The sequence below is a fragment of the Mustelus asterias genome, unplaced genomic scaffold, assembly GCF_964213995.1.
Source record: "Mustelus asterias unplaced genomic scaffold, sMusAst1.hap1.1 HAP1_SCAFFOLD_84, whole genome shotgun sequence".
Lineage (NCBI taxonomy): Eukaryota > Metazoa > Chordata > Chondrichthyes > Carcharhiniformes > Triakidae > Mustelus > Mustelus asterias.
This window is the reverse complement of record NW_027590138.1, coordinates 1,291,123-1,305,236: the sequence shown is the minus strand read 5'-3', so window position 1 is coordinate 1,305,236 and position 14,114 is coordinate 1,291,123. Positions and strand designations below refer to the sequence as shown.

The window sequence follows — 14,114 nt, the reverse complement described above, 5'->3', positions numbered from 1 at the left end:
TCCCACCCACCTGATGAAGGAGCAGCGCTCCGAAAGCTAGTGGCTTTTGCTACCAAATAAACCTGTTGGACTTTAACCTGGTGTTGTGAGACTTCTTAAAACAAGAGCAGGTCAGAGGTCGGGAATCCTCCCCAGAGTCCAGCCACAATGGCCACGCCTGCGCACTGCAGTACATTGCCCATGATCAAGATGGCGCATGCGCATTGCAGAATGTTGCCCCCTATAAAGATGGCGGCGCTAACCCGAGCCTTCAATCACAGAAGAAACAAAACGACGGCTCCCGTGTGGCAAATGGAAGGCCGATGGTTTTTCGTTGACGGTTCTGGGCCTACACCTTGTATTTATTTAGCCTCCCACACTACCCGCCGGCTCCAGTGTATTCCGCTCACCTCGTTTCTGAATCTGACCCGTTGCCAGTTTCCAACCAAACTGACCCCATCCAGAATCGACACTGCGCATGCTCCAGCTCGCTGGGCCCGGGAACAGATTGACGGCAGCTCCGGACCAATCAGAGTGAATGAGGGGCGGACCTGGAGGACCGAGCGAGAGCGGCTGGTCCTCCGGACCAATCAGAGTGAATGAGGGGCGGACCTGGAGGACCGAGCGGGAGCGGCTTGTCCTCCAACCAATCAGACTGAATGAGGGGCGGAGTCCCGGGCATGCGCAGTGCGGGTAATGGCGACAGCCGGTTTGAACTCGGATTCCGGGTCAATAGGAGGTGAAGAGCGGCGCGCGGTGAATGTGGCGGTTGGAGAGGCTTCGGAAACATGTTGTTCAAATCCCGGGAAAGAACATCCCGGTCCCCCCCGTTTGTACCAAATGGAGCCGCAGCTGGTAGTGTTGGGCCTGGGCCGACTGCCGCCCTTCTGTAGGTGGGAATGTGAATCAGTGCGCATGTGTCAGGCCATTCCACCCATCGAGGCTGCTCTGCCATTCAGTGCTTCATCTGATCATTGCCTTCACCCAATGTTCCTCCAGCCCCAACCTCCCCAACCCACCACTCCCTTGTCGGTAAAAATGGTGCATACTGGGGTAAACACAGCGTAACCTGGTGTTGTTAAAACGCTTACTGTGTATACCCAATGATGTGGAGATGCCGGCGTTGGACTGGGGTAAACACAGTAAGAAGTTTAACAACACCAGGTTAAAGTCCAACAGGTTTATTTGGTAGCAAAAGCCACACAAGCTTTCGGAGCTGCAAGCCCATTCTTCAGGTGAGTGGGAATTCTGTTCACAAACAGAGCATATAAAGACACAAACTCAATTTACATGAATAATGGTTGGAATGCGAATACTTACAACTAATCAAGTCTTTAAGAAACAAAACAATGTGAGTGGAGAGAGCATCAAGACAGGCTAAAAAGATGTGTATTGTCTCCAGACAAGACAGCCAGTGAAACTCTGTGGGGGTTACAAATAGTGTGCCATGAACCCAATATCCCGGTTGAGGCCGTCCTCGTGTGTGCGGAACTTGGCTATCAGTTTCTGCTCAGCGACTATGCGCCGTCGTGTGTCGCGAAGGCCGCCTTGGAGAACGCTTACCCGAATATCAGAGGCCGAATGCCCGTGACCGCTGAAGTGCTCCCCAACAGGAAGAGAACAGTCTTGCCTGGTGATTGTCGAGCGGTGTTCATTCATCCGTTGTCGCAGCGTCTGCATAGTTTCCCCAATGTACCATGCCTCGGGACATCCTTTCTTGCAGCGTATCAGGTAGACAACGTTGGCCGAGTTGCAAGAGTATGTACCATGTACCTGGTGGATGGTGTTCTCACGTGAGATGATGGCATCTGTGTCGATGATCCGGCACGTCTTGCAGAGGTTGCTGTGTCCGGCACGTCTTGCAGAGGTTGCTGTGTCCGGCACGTCTTGCAGAGGTTGCTGCCAATGAGCCAGCTTCCATTGCTCACTGAAGGAGAGAATTGCACAGGCTACTGGACCTCCTGAGCGAAGCGATTTCTCCTCATCTCTGTCTTCAACCCTTCCTTTTAAACTGTCTCTGCAGTTCCACATTTCCCTCTGAGGCGAAACATCCTTGCAGCACTTATCCTGCCAAGCACCCACAGAATCTTATATGCTTCAGTTACAACATTTATCTAAAATCTAATGAGTATATGTACACCCTACCCAATGTTTCCTCATTTAAAAAAAACACTTCATGCCTGGAATCAGCTTAGTGAACCTTGTCTGAATTACTTCCAATGTAAGCGTATCCCATTTTACATAATCCTGCACCCTTTTACAGGGGGTTAAAAGGGGAGCAATCGCAAACCAAGAAAAATGTTTATCTCTTATTTTCTAACCACAGTTGACACATGACTCTTGTAATCTCCTTTTACAGGGAGTTGGAAGATTTGAAGTCTGTGATTTCTCTGATTCCAATGCTTCTGATATCTTTCCAGCTGCAGCAGGAGGTTTTCAAATAGTTCCAGAAGTGAGTATTATTGAGCATTCATCTACAATCCAGTGCTTTTAGTGCCATGCTCTGTTATTTGTGCTCTGTTCTATCTCTCAGGCTGGTCTGACTCTTTCTTTGGATCTGAATCCATATCCATCCATTGCTCTGTTTCACCTCTGCCCTCTCTGATTACCTCTGTCATTGTTTGACTCTCTATTTTCTAGTAGTAGATTTATTTTAACCGTGTTTGGTACTTTACTGTTATTTTCTTGCAACTGTGTCTAGATGAAGCTTTCACCTTTTCCCATCCCTCAGCTATGTGCTTCTGATGTACCATCTTTATCTCCCAATGGTCAGGAATTCTTTTTCCTGCACTGGAGATCATTTCTCTTTTGCTCATTGGCTGATATTAAACATCAAATCTGCACCATAATTCCCTGGAATTGAAGATTTGAAGTTACTATCAGATTAGCCATGATCTTATTAAATGGTGGAACAGGCTTGAGGGGCTGAATGGCCTACGCTTGATCCTGATTGTATACCCATATTGATTCTGCACACTCAGATATTTTAACTCTGTTCTCTTGCCACAGTTACTTGCTAACAAGTTAAGTATTTTCAGTATTTGCTCTTTTTATTTCAGATTTTCAGCAACCACAGTATTTTGCTATTATTTTGTTGCAGGCGTTTGTCCCAGAACCGAGCCTTGAAGCAGCGATTGACCAATTAAGAGTGACTTGTATCGGGGCGGGTGTTGGTTGTGGATGTTGATCTGTATTTTCCAGTTACACACACTTTTTCACAGTGTTGGTGTGATTGAAATGTGGAACACTCATGATGCCACAATTAGATCAGTACAGATATCTCACGGGGTTGTGTGATGGAGGAGATTTCAGAGATGGGGTGGTTAAGTCTAGAGGTACAGGGTCGGAAGCTCAGTTTTGGGTAAAGGATGGCAGTAATGTTGTGAAATTAATTTCACTTCAGATAGTTGCTCGGGAGAAGGATAGCGCGGTTAGGGAGTGAAGTTTGTATTGGGGCAATCTCTCTCGTGTGTATGTATATATTATGTGTATATATATCACTCTGTCTCTCTTCACCCATTGTGTCCAGAGTCTTGTGAAGGCACAGAACAGATGGCAGGTTCTCTTCCCTGAAGGATATTACTGAACCTGTCTGATTTTTGTGACAATCCAGCAGTTTCCATGGTCACGTTTTCCTAGTGCCTGCCCCACAAATTACCAGATTCATTCAGCTCAATTTCACAATCTGCCTTTGTGTTCTTGTGGGTTCTCTCTCACTCCCTTTTTTCTGTTTTAAATCAATTTCACAGGGCTTTAGAAGGGGAGGATTTGCAGTCAGGAAACTGAAATCAAACATCACATCAAAATCTGACGGGGTCACCTAATTTATCATAACCTGAATTTCATCGGATTTTGAACATGGAAGAAAGAAGCACCGTTGACAGTGGAGAGAAACTGTACAGTGTTCTGTGTGTGGGCGAGGCTTCAGCCAGTCAGCTGGCCTGTCGAGACACAAGCGCAGTCACAACAGGGAGAAGGTGTGGAAATGTGGGGACTGTGGGAAGGAATTCACTCATTCATCTGCCCTGCAGAATCACCAGCGACTTCATAGTGGGGAGAGACCGTTCACCTGCCCCGAGTGTGGGAAGGGATTCACTCGGTCGGCAACCTTGCTGAATCACCGGCGTGTTCACACTGGGGAGAGGCCATTCACCTGCTCTCAGTGTGGGAAGAGATTCACTCAGTCATCCCACCTGCTGACACACCAACGTGATCACACTGGGGAAAAGCCATTCACCTGTTCCGTGTGTGGGAAGAGTTTCACTCGGTCATCCCACCGACAGACACACCAGCGAGTTCACTCTGGAGAGAGACCATATACCTGCTCCGAGTGTGGGAAGGGATTCATTCAATTATCCAACCTCTTGGTTCACCGGCAGGTTCACACTGGGGAGAGACCGTTCACCTGCTCTGAGTGTGGGAAGGGATTCACTCAGTCCGGCAGCCTGCATTTACACACAATGACTCACACTGCGGAGAAGCCATTCACCTGCTCAGAATGTGGGAAGAGATTCACTCGGCCATCTGACTTGCTGACACACCAGCGAGTTCACACTGACGAGAGACCTTTTAAATGCCCAGACTGTGGGAAGTGCTATAAAAGTTCCAGCCAACTGATGTCCCATCAACGCGTTCACACGGACGAGAGACCATTCAAGTGCACTGACTGCGGGACTGGGTTCAGGAGATCAACAAACCTGACTGTTCACCAACGAATTCACACCGGGGAGAGACCATTCACCTGCTCCGAGTGTGGGAAGGGATTCACTGATTTATCCACCCTGCTGAAACACCAGCGCACACATACTGGAGAAAGGCCATTCACCTGCCCTAAATGTGGGAAGGGATTCACTCAGTCAGCCAACCTGCAGAGGCACCAGCGAATTCACACTGGGGAGAGGCATTCACCTGTTCCCAGTGTGGGGAAAGGATTCATCGAGTTATCCAATCTGCTGAGACACCAGCCAGTTCACGAGTAACTACCACAATTTGGTTTTGCTGTTAACCACATCCATGTTCACTGGGATCTGGGTGTTTTTCTTCCTCCTCTTCCCATTTTACTTGGAATCACCACAAAGCTGCTTCACCATCTCCTCCTGTCAGTCACCATCCCTCTCCCAATCCCATTATATTTCTGTCTCTGTCCACCGCATCTTTCCATCTGGTCTTAGACATTCCTCCTCTCCTTCTTCCTGACAGTCCCATGTCCATCACTCCCCTCACCACATTTCCTCCCTCACTCTCCATAACAGATGTCCAGACCATTTCAATCTCTTCTCCACTACATAGAAACATAAAAACTAGAAACAGGAGTAGGCCGTTCGGCCCTTCGATCCTGCTGCGCCATTCATTATGATCATGGCTGATCATCGAATTCAATATCCTGATCCCTTTAGTCCCAAGAGCTATATCTAATTTCTTCTTGAAATCACACAATGTTTTGGCCTCAACTACTTTCTGTGATTGTAGATTCTTCCTTTTCAAGTTCAGTGATAATTTTCTATCACAGAATATTCCACTGCACATCTTCCAATTACTGCAGCCAGAGCTAATCTGTTTCTTCATTTCCAAATTTCCATCTCCTCCCATCACTGACCCCAGGAACTTGAAGCTACTCATATTCTTCAAGTCTTCACCCATAATCTTTACACCTTCACTCTGATCCCCTTCCCTAATCTCAATTTGACAGTCCAGAAATTGGATCTTTGGTTCATTAGTGTCCTTGAGGGAGGGAAATCTGCCATTCTTACCTGATCTGTACAGACTTGAAACGTTAACTCTGTTTCTCTTTCCACAGATGCTGCCAAACCTGCTGAGATTTTCCCAAATTTTCTGTTTTATTTCAGATTTCAAGCATCCACAGTAATTTGTGTTTACTTAATCCAATCTTCTTATTGCATTGACCTTCCTGATATTTTTCTATCATTTGTCTTAAAAAATACCTTTGTGTTCTGTTTCTGCTGATGTTGATAAACTTGATCCCTATCATATGTGTTAATATTCTGGATAAAAGTCAAATAAATCAGCTTTGTGTTGGAACAGCCAGTGTGGTTAATAATTTTAATATCTCTAACACAAGTTAGCTCTTTTTAAAACATCCTCAGTATCCCCAGTCTCCTTCATTCTTGCCAAAGCAACGAGTGTGAGGAGCTCATGGAATCATAGAATCCCTGCAATGTGGAAAGAGGCCATTCGGCCCATTCAGTCTGCACCAACTCTCCAACAGAGCATATTACCTCGGCCCTATCCCCATGCATCCATCATGGCCAATACGCCCAACCCACATATCTTTAGACACTAAGGGGCAATTTAGCATGGCCAAGCCACCTAACCTGCACATCTTTGGACTGTGGTAGGAAAGCAGAGCACCCATTGGTAACCCCCACAGACTTCAGGAGAACGTGCAAACTGCCCACCTGGTCTGGAATTGAACCTGGGTCTCTGGCGCTGTGAGGCAGCAATGCTACCACTCTGCCTCTGTGCTGCCCCATTGTCACTAAGATTGAGACAATCTGATCAGCTGCCTCTGCTGCTTTCCTCCCTTCCACTACCCCGGAAGTTCAAAATTGTTCTGAAGATCTGCCCAGCCCAGGCCTTAAACTGACTTCTTTCTTCAGTTTCTCTCCATCTCCCCATATCCCTTCAAGAGCTAATCTTGTCCATGAAACCCACCTTCCGTTCTATTCACTCTTTCCCACTAAACTGCCAACCATCCAGAGAGTTCTGGAGGAGGGTAAGTTTATGGAGAATGGAAGATGGGGGATCGGTCAGAAGAGCGTTGGAATAGTCAAATCTGAAAGTAACAAAGGCAAGATGAGAAGTTCAGCAGCAAATGAACTGAGGCAGGATGGATCTAATTGTCTTACAGAGGTGGAAACAGTAATATTAGAGACGGTAAGGGTATGTAGCCAATAGCTCAACTTGAGGTCAAATAGGAAAGGAAGATTGCAATTGGTCTGGTTCAGACTGTGGTCAGAGAGCAGGATAGTATCACTGATGAAGGTGACACAGTTTGTGGGGTGCACGGTGGTGGAGTTCATGGACCTGAGTATTAACCCTGCACCTGGAAACTAACTTGTGATTCCCCTGCCAAGGCACCCAGATTGCTCTGTACCTCAGAGTTCTGTTTGTGATGTATATAAATGATTTGGAAGAAGATGTAGCTGGTCTGATTAGTAAGTTTGCGGACGACACAAAGACTGCTGGGGTTGCGGATAGTGATGAACATTGTCAGAGAATACAGCAGGATATAGATAGGCTGGAAAATTGGGCGGAGAAATGGCAGATGGAATTTAATCCAGATAAATGCGAAGTGATGCATTTTGGTAGATCTAATGCAGGAGGGAGCTATACAATAAATGGCAGAACCATCAGGAGTACAGACACGCAGAGGGACCTGGGTGTGCAAGTCCACAGATCCTTAAAGGTGACAGCACAGGTGGAAAAGGTGGTGAAGAAGGCATATGGCATGCTTGCCTTTATTGGACGGGGCATAGAATATAAAAGTTAGCATATGATGTTGCAGTTATATAGAACGTTGGTTCGGCCACATTTGGAATTCTGTGTCCAGTTCTGGTCGCCACACTATCAGAAGGACGTGGAGGCTTTGGAGAGAGTGCAGAAAAGGCTTACCAGGATGTTGCCTGGTATGGAGGGTATTAGCTATGAGGAGAGATTGAGTAAACTAGGGTTGTTCTCCCTGGAAAGACAGAGGTTGAGGGGCGACCTAATAGAAGTTTATAAAATTATGAAGGGCATAGATAGGGTGAACAGTTGGAAGCTTTTTCCCAGGTCAGAAATGACAAACACAAGGGGTCACAAGTTCAAGGGAAGGGGGGCAAGGTTCAATACAGATATGTGGGGGACGTATTTTACACAGAGGGTGGTGGGGGCCTGGAATGCACTACCAAGCAAGGTGGTTGAGGCAGACACGCGAGGATCATTTAAGACTTATCTAGACAACCACAGGAACAGACTGGGAATAGAGGGATACAAACGGATGGTCTCGTTAGGAACACATGATCGGTGCAGGCTTGGAGGGCCGAAGGGCCTGTTCCTGTGCTGTATTGTTCTTTGTTCTGCAATTCATTTAAATAAGCTGCTGCTTTTTCTGTTCTTTCTGTCTGAGTGGACAAGTTCACATTTTCCCACGTTATACTGGATCACCAGTCTAATACCTGGGAAGGTGTTGTGTTATTGGGAACGGTTGAGCCTGTACTCATTGGAGTTTAGAAGAATGAGGGGTAATCTTTTTAACTTTAAATTTTATTTATTCGTGTCACAAGTAGGCTTACGTTAACACTGCAAAGAAGTGACTGTGAAAATCCTCTAGTCGCCACACTCCAGTGCCTGTTCGGGTACATTGAGGGAGAATTTAGTTTGGCCAGTGCACCTAACCAGCACGTCTTTTGGACTGTGCGATGAAATGGGAGCATCTGGAAGAAACCCGCACAGACACGGGGGGAATGTGCAGAATCCGCACAGACAGTGACCCAAGCCGGGAATTGAACCCGGATCCCTGGCGCTGTGAGGCAGCAGTGTTAACCACTGTGCCACCGTGCTGCCCAAGGTAGCTTGACAGATGAAGAGAGGTTATTTCCCCACATGGGCAGAATGCCAAATATAAAGGGTTTCTCATTTCGAATGGAGACGAGGAGAAATTTCTTCCCTCAGGGAGTCTTTGGAATTATTTTCCCCAGGGAGCAGTGGAGGCTGCGTCAGGCTGAGTTAGGCAGATTGTTATCCACAAGAGTTATGGCCGACAGGCGGGAACGTGGAGTTAAGGGCACAATCGGATCAACCATCATCTTATTGAATGGAACAGCAGGCTCAATGGGCCGAATGGTCTATTCCTCCTACTTTCCATGATGTTATGGTCTCTGTGTTGAGGACAGGAAGCATTATGTATTGATCTGTCAATCAACATGAATTAGCATCTTCAGGAGCGTTGGAGGGACAGCAGACTGAGAATGGAGGAAAAATAGACAGATTTACAGTTTTGGGGGAATGAGAGGTAGATTGTTCCAGAGAAACTAAAACTGTCTGTTCTGAATTTTTATCCTACACTAATAGTGGTGACTTTTGTGAACTCCTTTTACAGGATATTAGAAGGGGAGAATTTTGAGACAGAAATCTCAAAACAAACATCAAGATCTGAGCCACTCAATTCACTAGGATGTGAAACCTTCGGCCATTCTAACATCATTGTGACTGGAAAAGCACCGAGACACACACACACCTGATTGAGAGTGTTCCAGTGAACTGAGTGTGGAAAGAGCTTTAACCTGTTACACAGCCTGAAAAAACATCGCCATTCACAACGGGAAGAAACTGTACACGTGTTCCATGTGAGATTTAACTTATTGTTTAACCTGGAGAGTCACAAGGACACCCGCACCATGGAGAAACCGTGGAAATGTGGGGACTGTGAGAAGGGATTCAGGTCCCCGTCTGAGCTGGAAACTCATCGACGCAGTCACACTGGGGAGAGACCATTCATCTGCTCCAAGTGTGGGAAGGGATTTGCTCAGTCGTCCACACTGCTGACACACCAACAGGTTCACAGTCGAGAGGCCATTCACCTGCTCTCAATGTGGGAAGGGATTCACTAATCCATCCCTTCTGCTGAGACACCAGCGAGTTCACACTGGGGAGAGGCCGTTCATTTGCTCTGACTGTGGGAAGGGATTTAAAGACTCCTCCACCCTGCTGGCACACTGGCGAGTTCACACTGGGGAGCGGCCGTTCACCTGCTCAGAGTGTGAGAAGAGATTTACTCACTCATCCACCCTGCTGACACACCAGCGAGTTCACACCGGGGAGAAGCTGTTCACCTGCACCGTGTGTGGGAAGGGATTCACTCAGTTCTCCAGCCTGCAGACACACCAGCGAATTCACTCTGGGGAGAAACCATTCACCTGCTCCGTGTGCGGGAAGGGATTCACTTGGTCATCCCACCTGCTGAGACACCAGCGAATTCACAAGTGATGACAGGGGTTGGATTCTGCTGTTATTGCTGCTGTTAATCACATCCAGGACTGAACCATGTTCATTCTGACAGTGGGTGAAATGGCTTCTGCCAATCGTCTGACCTGTTGAAACACAAGTCACACTGGGCAGAAACTATGGGAATGTGGGAAAGGATTCAGTTACCTGTCAGTGCTGGAAATTCATCGACGCAATCACACTGGGGAGAGGCCATTCCCCTGTCCCGACTGTGGGAAGCGATTTACTAGTTCATCTACCTTGCTGACCCACCAGCGAGTTCACACTGGGAAGAGATTTTTTAAATGCCCAGACTGTGAGAAGTGCTTTGGAAGTTCTTGGGACCTGAGGCATCATCAGCTTGTTCACACTGACGAGAGACCGTTCAGATGCTCTCACCATGCGTCACATTCTGATGATTAACCAAACTCACTGCACCAGTGGATTCACACTGGGGAGAGACCGTTAACCTGCTCTGAGTGTGGGAAGGGATTCACTTGTTTACCCCACTGCAGACACATCAGGAATCTCTCACTGGGGAGAGACCATTCACTTGTTCTGTGAGTGGGAAAGGATTCACTCAGTCATCCACCCTGCTGAATCACCAGCAAGTTCACACGAGGGAGAGGCGATTCACCTGCCCTGTGTGTGGGAAGGGATTCACTCAGTTATCCAACTTGTGGACACACCAGCAGGCTCAGATTGGGGACAGGCCATTCACCTGTTCTATGCGGGAGGAGATTTTCTCAGTCATCCACCCTCCTGAGACACCAAGTTCACAAGTAACTACAGTAGTGACTGAACAGAGTTCACTGAGATCTGTTTCAGTTGATATTAATAAATCCCAGCTCCAGTTGGAGTGCTTAATGTTTAAAGAATCAGAGAGTCATAGAATTCCTACTGTGCAGAAGGAGGCCATTCGGCCCATCGAGCCTGCACTGACAACAATCCCACCCAGGTCCTATCCCCGTAAATTCATATATTTACCCTGCTAATCCCCCTGACACTAAGGGGCAATTTAGCATGGCCAATCCACCTAATCCACACACCTTTGGACTGTGGGAGGAAACCGGAGCATCCAGAGGAAAGCCACGCAGACACAGGGAGAACGTGTAGACTCCACACAGTCACCCAAGGCCAGAATTGAACTCGGGTCTCTGGTGCTGTGAGGCAGCAGTGCTAACCACTGTGCCGTCCCTTTTATTATGGATAAAAGTCAAGTAAATCAGCTTTGTGTTAAATGCACAGCGTATTGAATCTTTTGAATATCTCATTTTGAACGGCTCTTCCTCTGTGAGGAGCTCATGGAGCTTCTTTGTCACTAAGATTGAGACAATTTGAACAGCTGCCTCTGCTGCTTCTCTCCCTTCCACTAGTCCACCGGGCCAATCTGTCTCTGACATTCTCCTGTCTTAGATCTGATCTCTCAGCCTTTTCCAGATTCTTTGCAGGGTTTCCTTTTTCTCTCCAGATCGGGTGATTAGTTGAAACCTCGTCCACAGAACACAGACATCAGAGTGAGACTGGGGTGGGGGTGGTGTAAGAGTTGTGGGGGCAGGGCAGAGTTGGTAAGAATTGTGGAAATGCTGGGAGGAACGAGTTGAGAGAGCAGTGAGGGGTGGTGCAGCAGTCACTTGTTCACTGGTCTTTATGACAGAGGCAGTGATGGGGCCTCAGGCCTGAGACTTCATTCTCTGGACACGTGAACCAGCAGCAAGAACACTTGCATGCAGGTCATGGAGCCTCAAAGCAGGACTGTCCAAGCTGAATCTCTGCCCCACAACTACCATTGCTGCCCCAAAGGTCACGACACCAATACCTCAGCCCGTGGCCTCACCAGGGAACACAGTTCATGGTTCGGGAGCCCCTGCTGTAAGATCTTGTTAAGATTTTTGTTTGAGTTTTCTGTCTGCAAATCCTCACTCTCTAATATCCTGCAAAAGGAAAGGTTGGACAGACTCAGCTTCTCTGAGCTGGAGTTTAGAAGTGTAAAAGACAACTTGACAGAGCGGATGTGGAGAGAATGTTGCCTATTGTTGGACAATCTAGAACTAGGAGTCACCATATAAAAATGTAGAGTTTTTTATTTAAGACAGAGATTAGGAGACTTTTTTCTCTCTCAATGGATCGTGAGTCGTTTGGAACTCTATTCCTCAAAAGGCAGTAGACGCAGAGTCTTTGCATATTTTCAAAACAGAGGTAGATAGATTCTTGATAATGTCCGGAATTTAATTAATTGTGTTCCTGGCTTCTAAATTAAACATCTGGAGATTGTTAAACATCTGGAGATTGTAACCTTAAGATAGATGTTTCAATGCTTGTTACATTGGTTGCTGCCTGGTAACAAGAGTGGAACCTTCTGTGAGTGTTGGGGGGTCACCAGATCATTTCAAGGGTCAGTGATCAGTACTTCTTGATGCAGCTTCAGGGAGTTTGATAGCCAAGAAATACCACAGAGATAGGCTGAGGTCCCAGTAAAGTTGAGTCTAAAAAGTTGGAGAAAGACTGTGGGGAGCAGACTTTAAGTAAAGAGGGCCATTGGGGCAAAGGTGTCCCTTTGGAGTAGCGATATTCTGCTTGGCACGACAAGAGATCTCAAAATATGTTTGAAAGCTGGTGTTTGAGTGTACTCCGGAATCCAGGGAGAAAGAATTTCAGGAGCTGAGATTGAAACTCTCTGAGGTGGGCAATTATTAAAAGCATCTGACTGGGGCTAATGTTTAGAGACAATTCCATGGAGAGATATTCAAAGATGCTGTTGGAAAACCCTCATGAGAAAGGTAAAGCTTTCGTGAGATTGGTTGACTCGCAGCGGGTCTGATGTCTGGAAAGGTCGTGGAGAAATCCATGGAATTGATTTTGATTGCATCTGTCATTTTATTTTACAGTGTGATGTGTCCGGCCACAGTTTGTTAATTCACATGTACCTCATTTACCATGAATGTCAGAGAATAAAATACATATTGTAAATTTTTTACCTCTCCTACCTTGCATAGTAAAGTTTATTTTGTTTGTTCTGAATCTGTGGAATCTTGTGCCTTTATTCATTTGCTAAACATGGGCGGCACGGTGGCACAGTGGTTAGCACTGCTGCCTCACAGTGCCAGGGATCCAGGTTCGATTCCAGCCTTGGGTCACTGTCTGTGTGCAGTTTGCACGTTCTCCCCATGTCTGGTGGGTTTCCTCCGGGTGTTCTGGTTTCCTCCCATAATCCAAAAATGTGCAGGTTAGGTGGATTGTCCATACTAAATTGCCTCTTAGTGTCAGGGGTCTAGCAGAGCTAGTGGGGTTACGGGGATAGGGCCTGGGTGGGATTGTGATTGGTGTAGACTCGATGGGCCAAATGGCCCCCTTCTGCACTGTAGGGATTCTATAATACTTAAATGTCTTGTCTCAAATATTATCTATTTTAACTGGATTTCTCCTTGTATCCTGGGGTCTGGTCAAGGATCGTAACAATAAATAAGGGGGTGAAAGGATATTGGGGTTGGTGGGTTTATGGAGTTGAGGTTACAATCAGACCAGACATGATCTTATTGAATGGCAGACCAGGCTGAGTGGCCGACTCCTGCTCCTAATTCATATATCCGGATATATGTTTTGACATAGCCATGCAATTGATATATATGTATATCACACAGTAAGTGATTAAATATCACTGAATTATGACAGAAGTTGTGTCTGAGTTACATTTACACAGATTCACTCACTCAGTAAGTGATCAGATCTCACTAAACTCTGACACAAGCTGTGTCTATCTGAGCTATATTTACACAGACTCACTCAGCAAGTGATCAGATCTCACTTTTAGTTGTAGTGAGCTTTTCACTTAATAAAATGTCCTAAGCAGTTTCACAGAACCATAAGGACATATTGGGTCGGATGATCCAAAGTCTTGGTCAAAGAGATCAGTTATAAGGAGAGTCTTTAAGGAGGAAAGTGAAGTGGAAAGACGGAGAGGTTCAGGGAGGAAATTCCAGAGTTTGGGGTCCAGGCAGCTGAAAACACGGCTACCAATGGTGGAGTGATTAAAATTAGGGATAAAGGACACCCAGGAATGTAAATTCATCTTCAGTTTATTGTCATTTTCTCCTTCCTTACTCCAGTTTTTTTCTTTTTTCAAACCTTCGATTGCAAGTCCCAGCTCCTCA

General features: G+C 46.5%; 1 protein-coding gene across 4 annotated transcripts; it reads left to right on the top strand.

Annotated features, from left to right (window-relative positions):
- Nucleotides 1-659: 659 nt before the first annotated feature.
- On the top strand, nt 660-6,016 carry LOC144483859 (uncharacterized). Of its 4 annotated transcripts, none has more exons than XM_078202427.1 (3): nt 660-718; nt 2,339-2,431; nt 3,729-6,016. In XM_078202427.1, exon 3 carries the CDS (start codon nt 4,440-4,442, stop codon nt 4,956-4,958), a length of 519 nt encoding a protein of 172 aa, XP_078058553.1. In that variant the 5' UTR covers nt 660-718; nt 2,339-2,431; nt 3,729-4,439; the 3' UTR covers nt 4,959-6,016. The 4 variants fall into 4 exon arrangements, 3 of the variants coding, with proteins under 3 accessions (XP_078058553.1, XP_078058552.1, XP_078058551.1); XM_078202426.1 differs by having other exon boundaries at nt 666-872; XM_078202425.1 differs by lacking the exon at nt 660-718 and adding an exon at nt 720-1,214.
- The last annotated feature ends 8,098 nt before the right edge of the window (nt 6,017-14,114 follow it).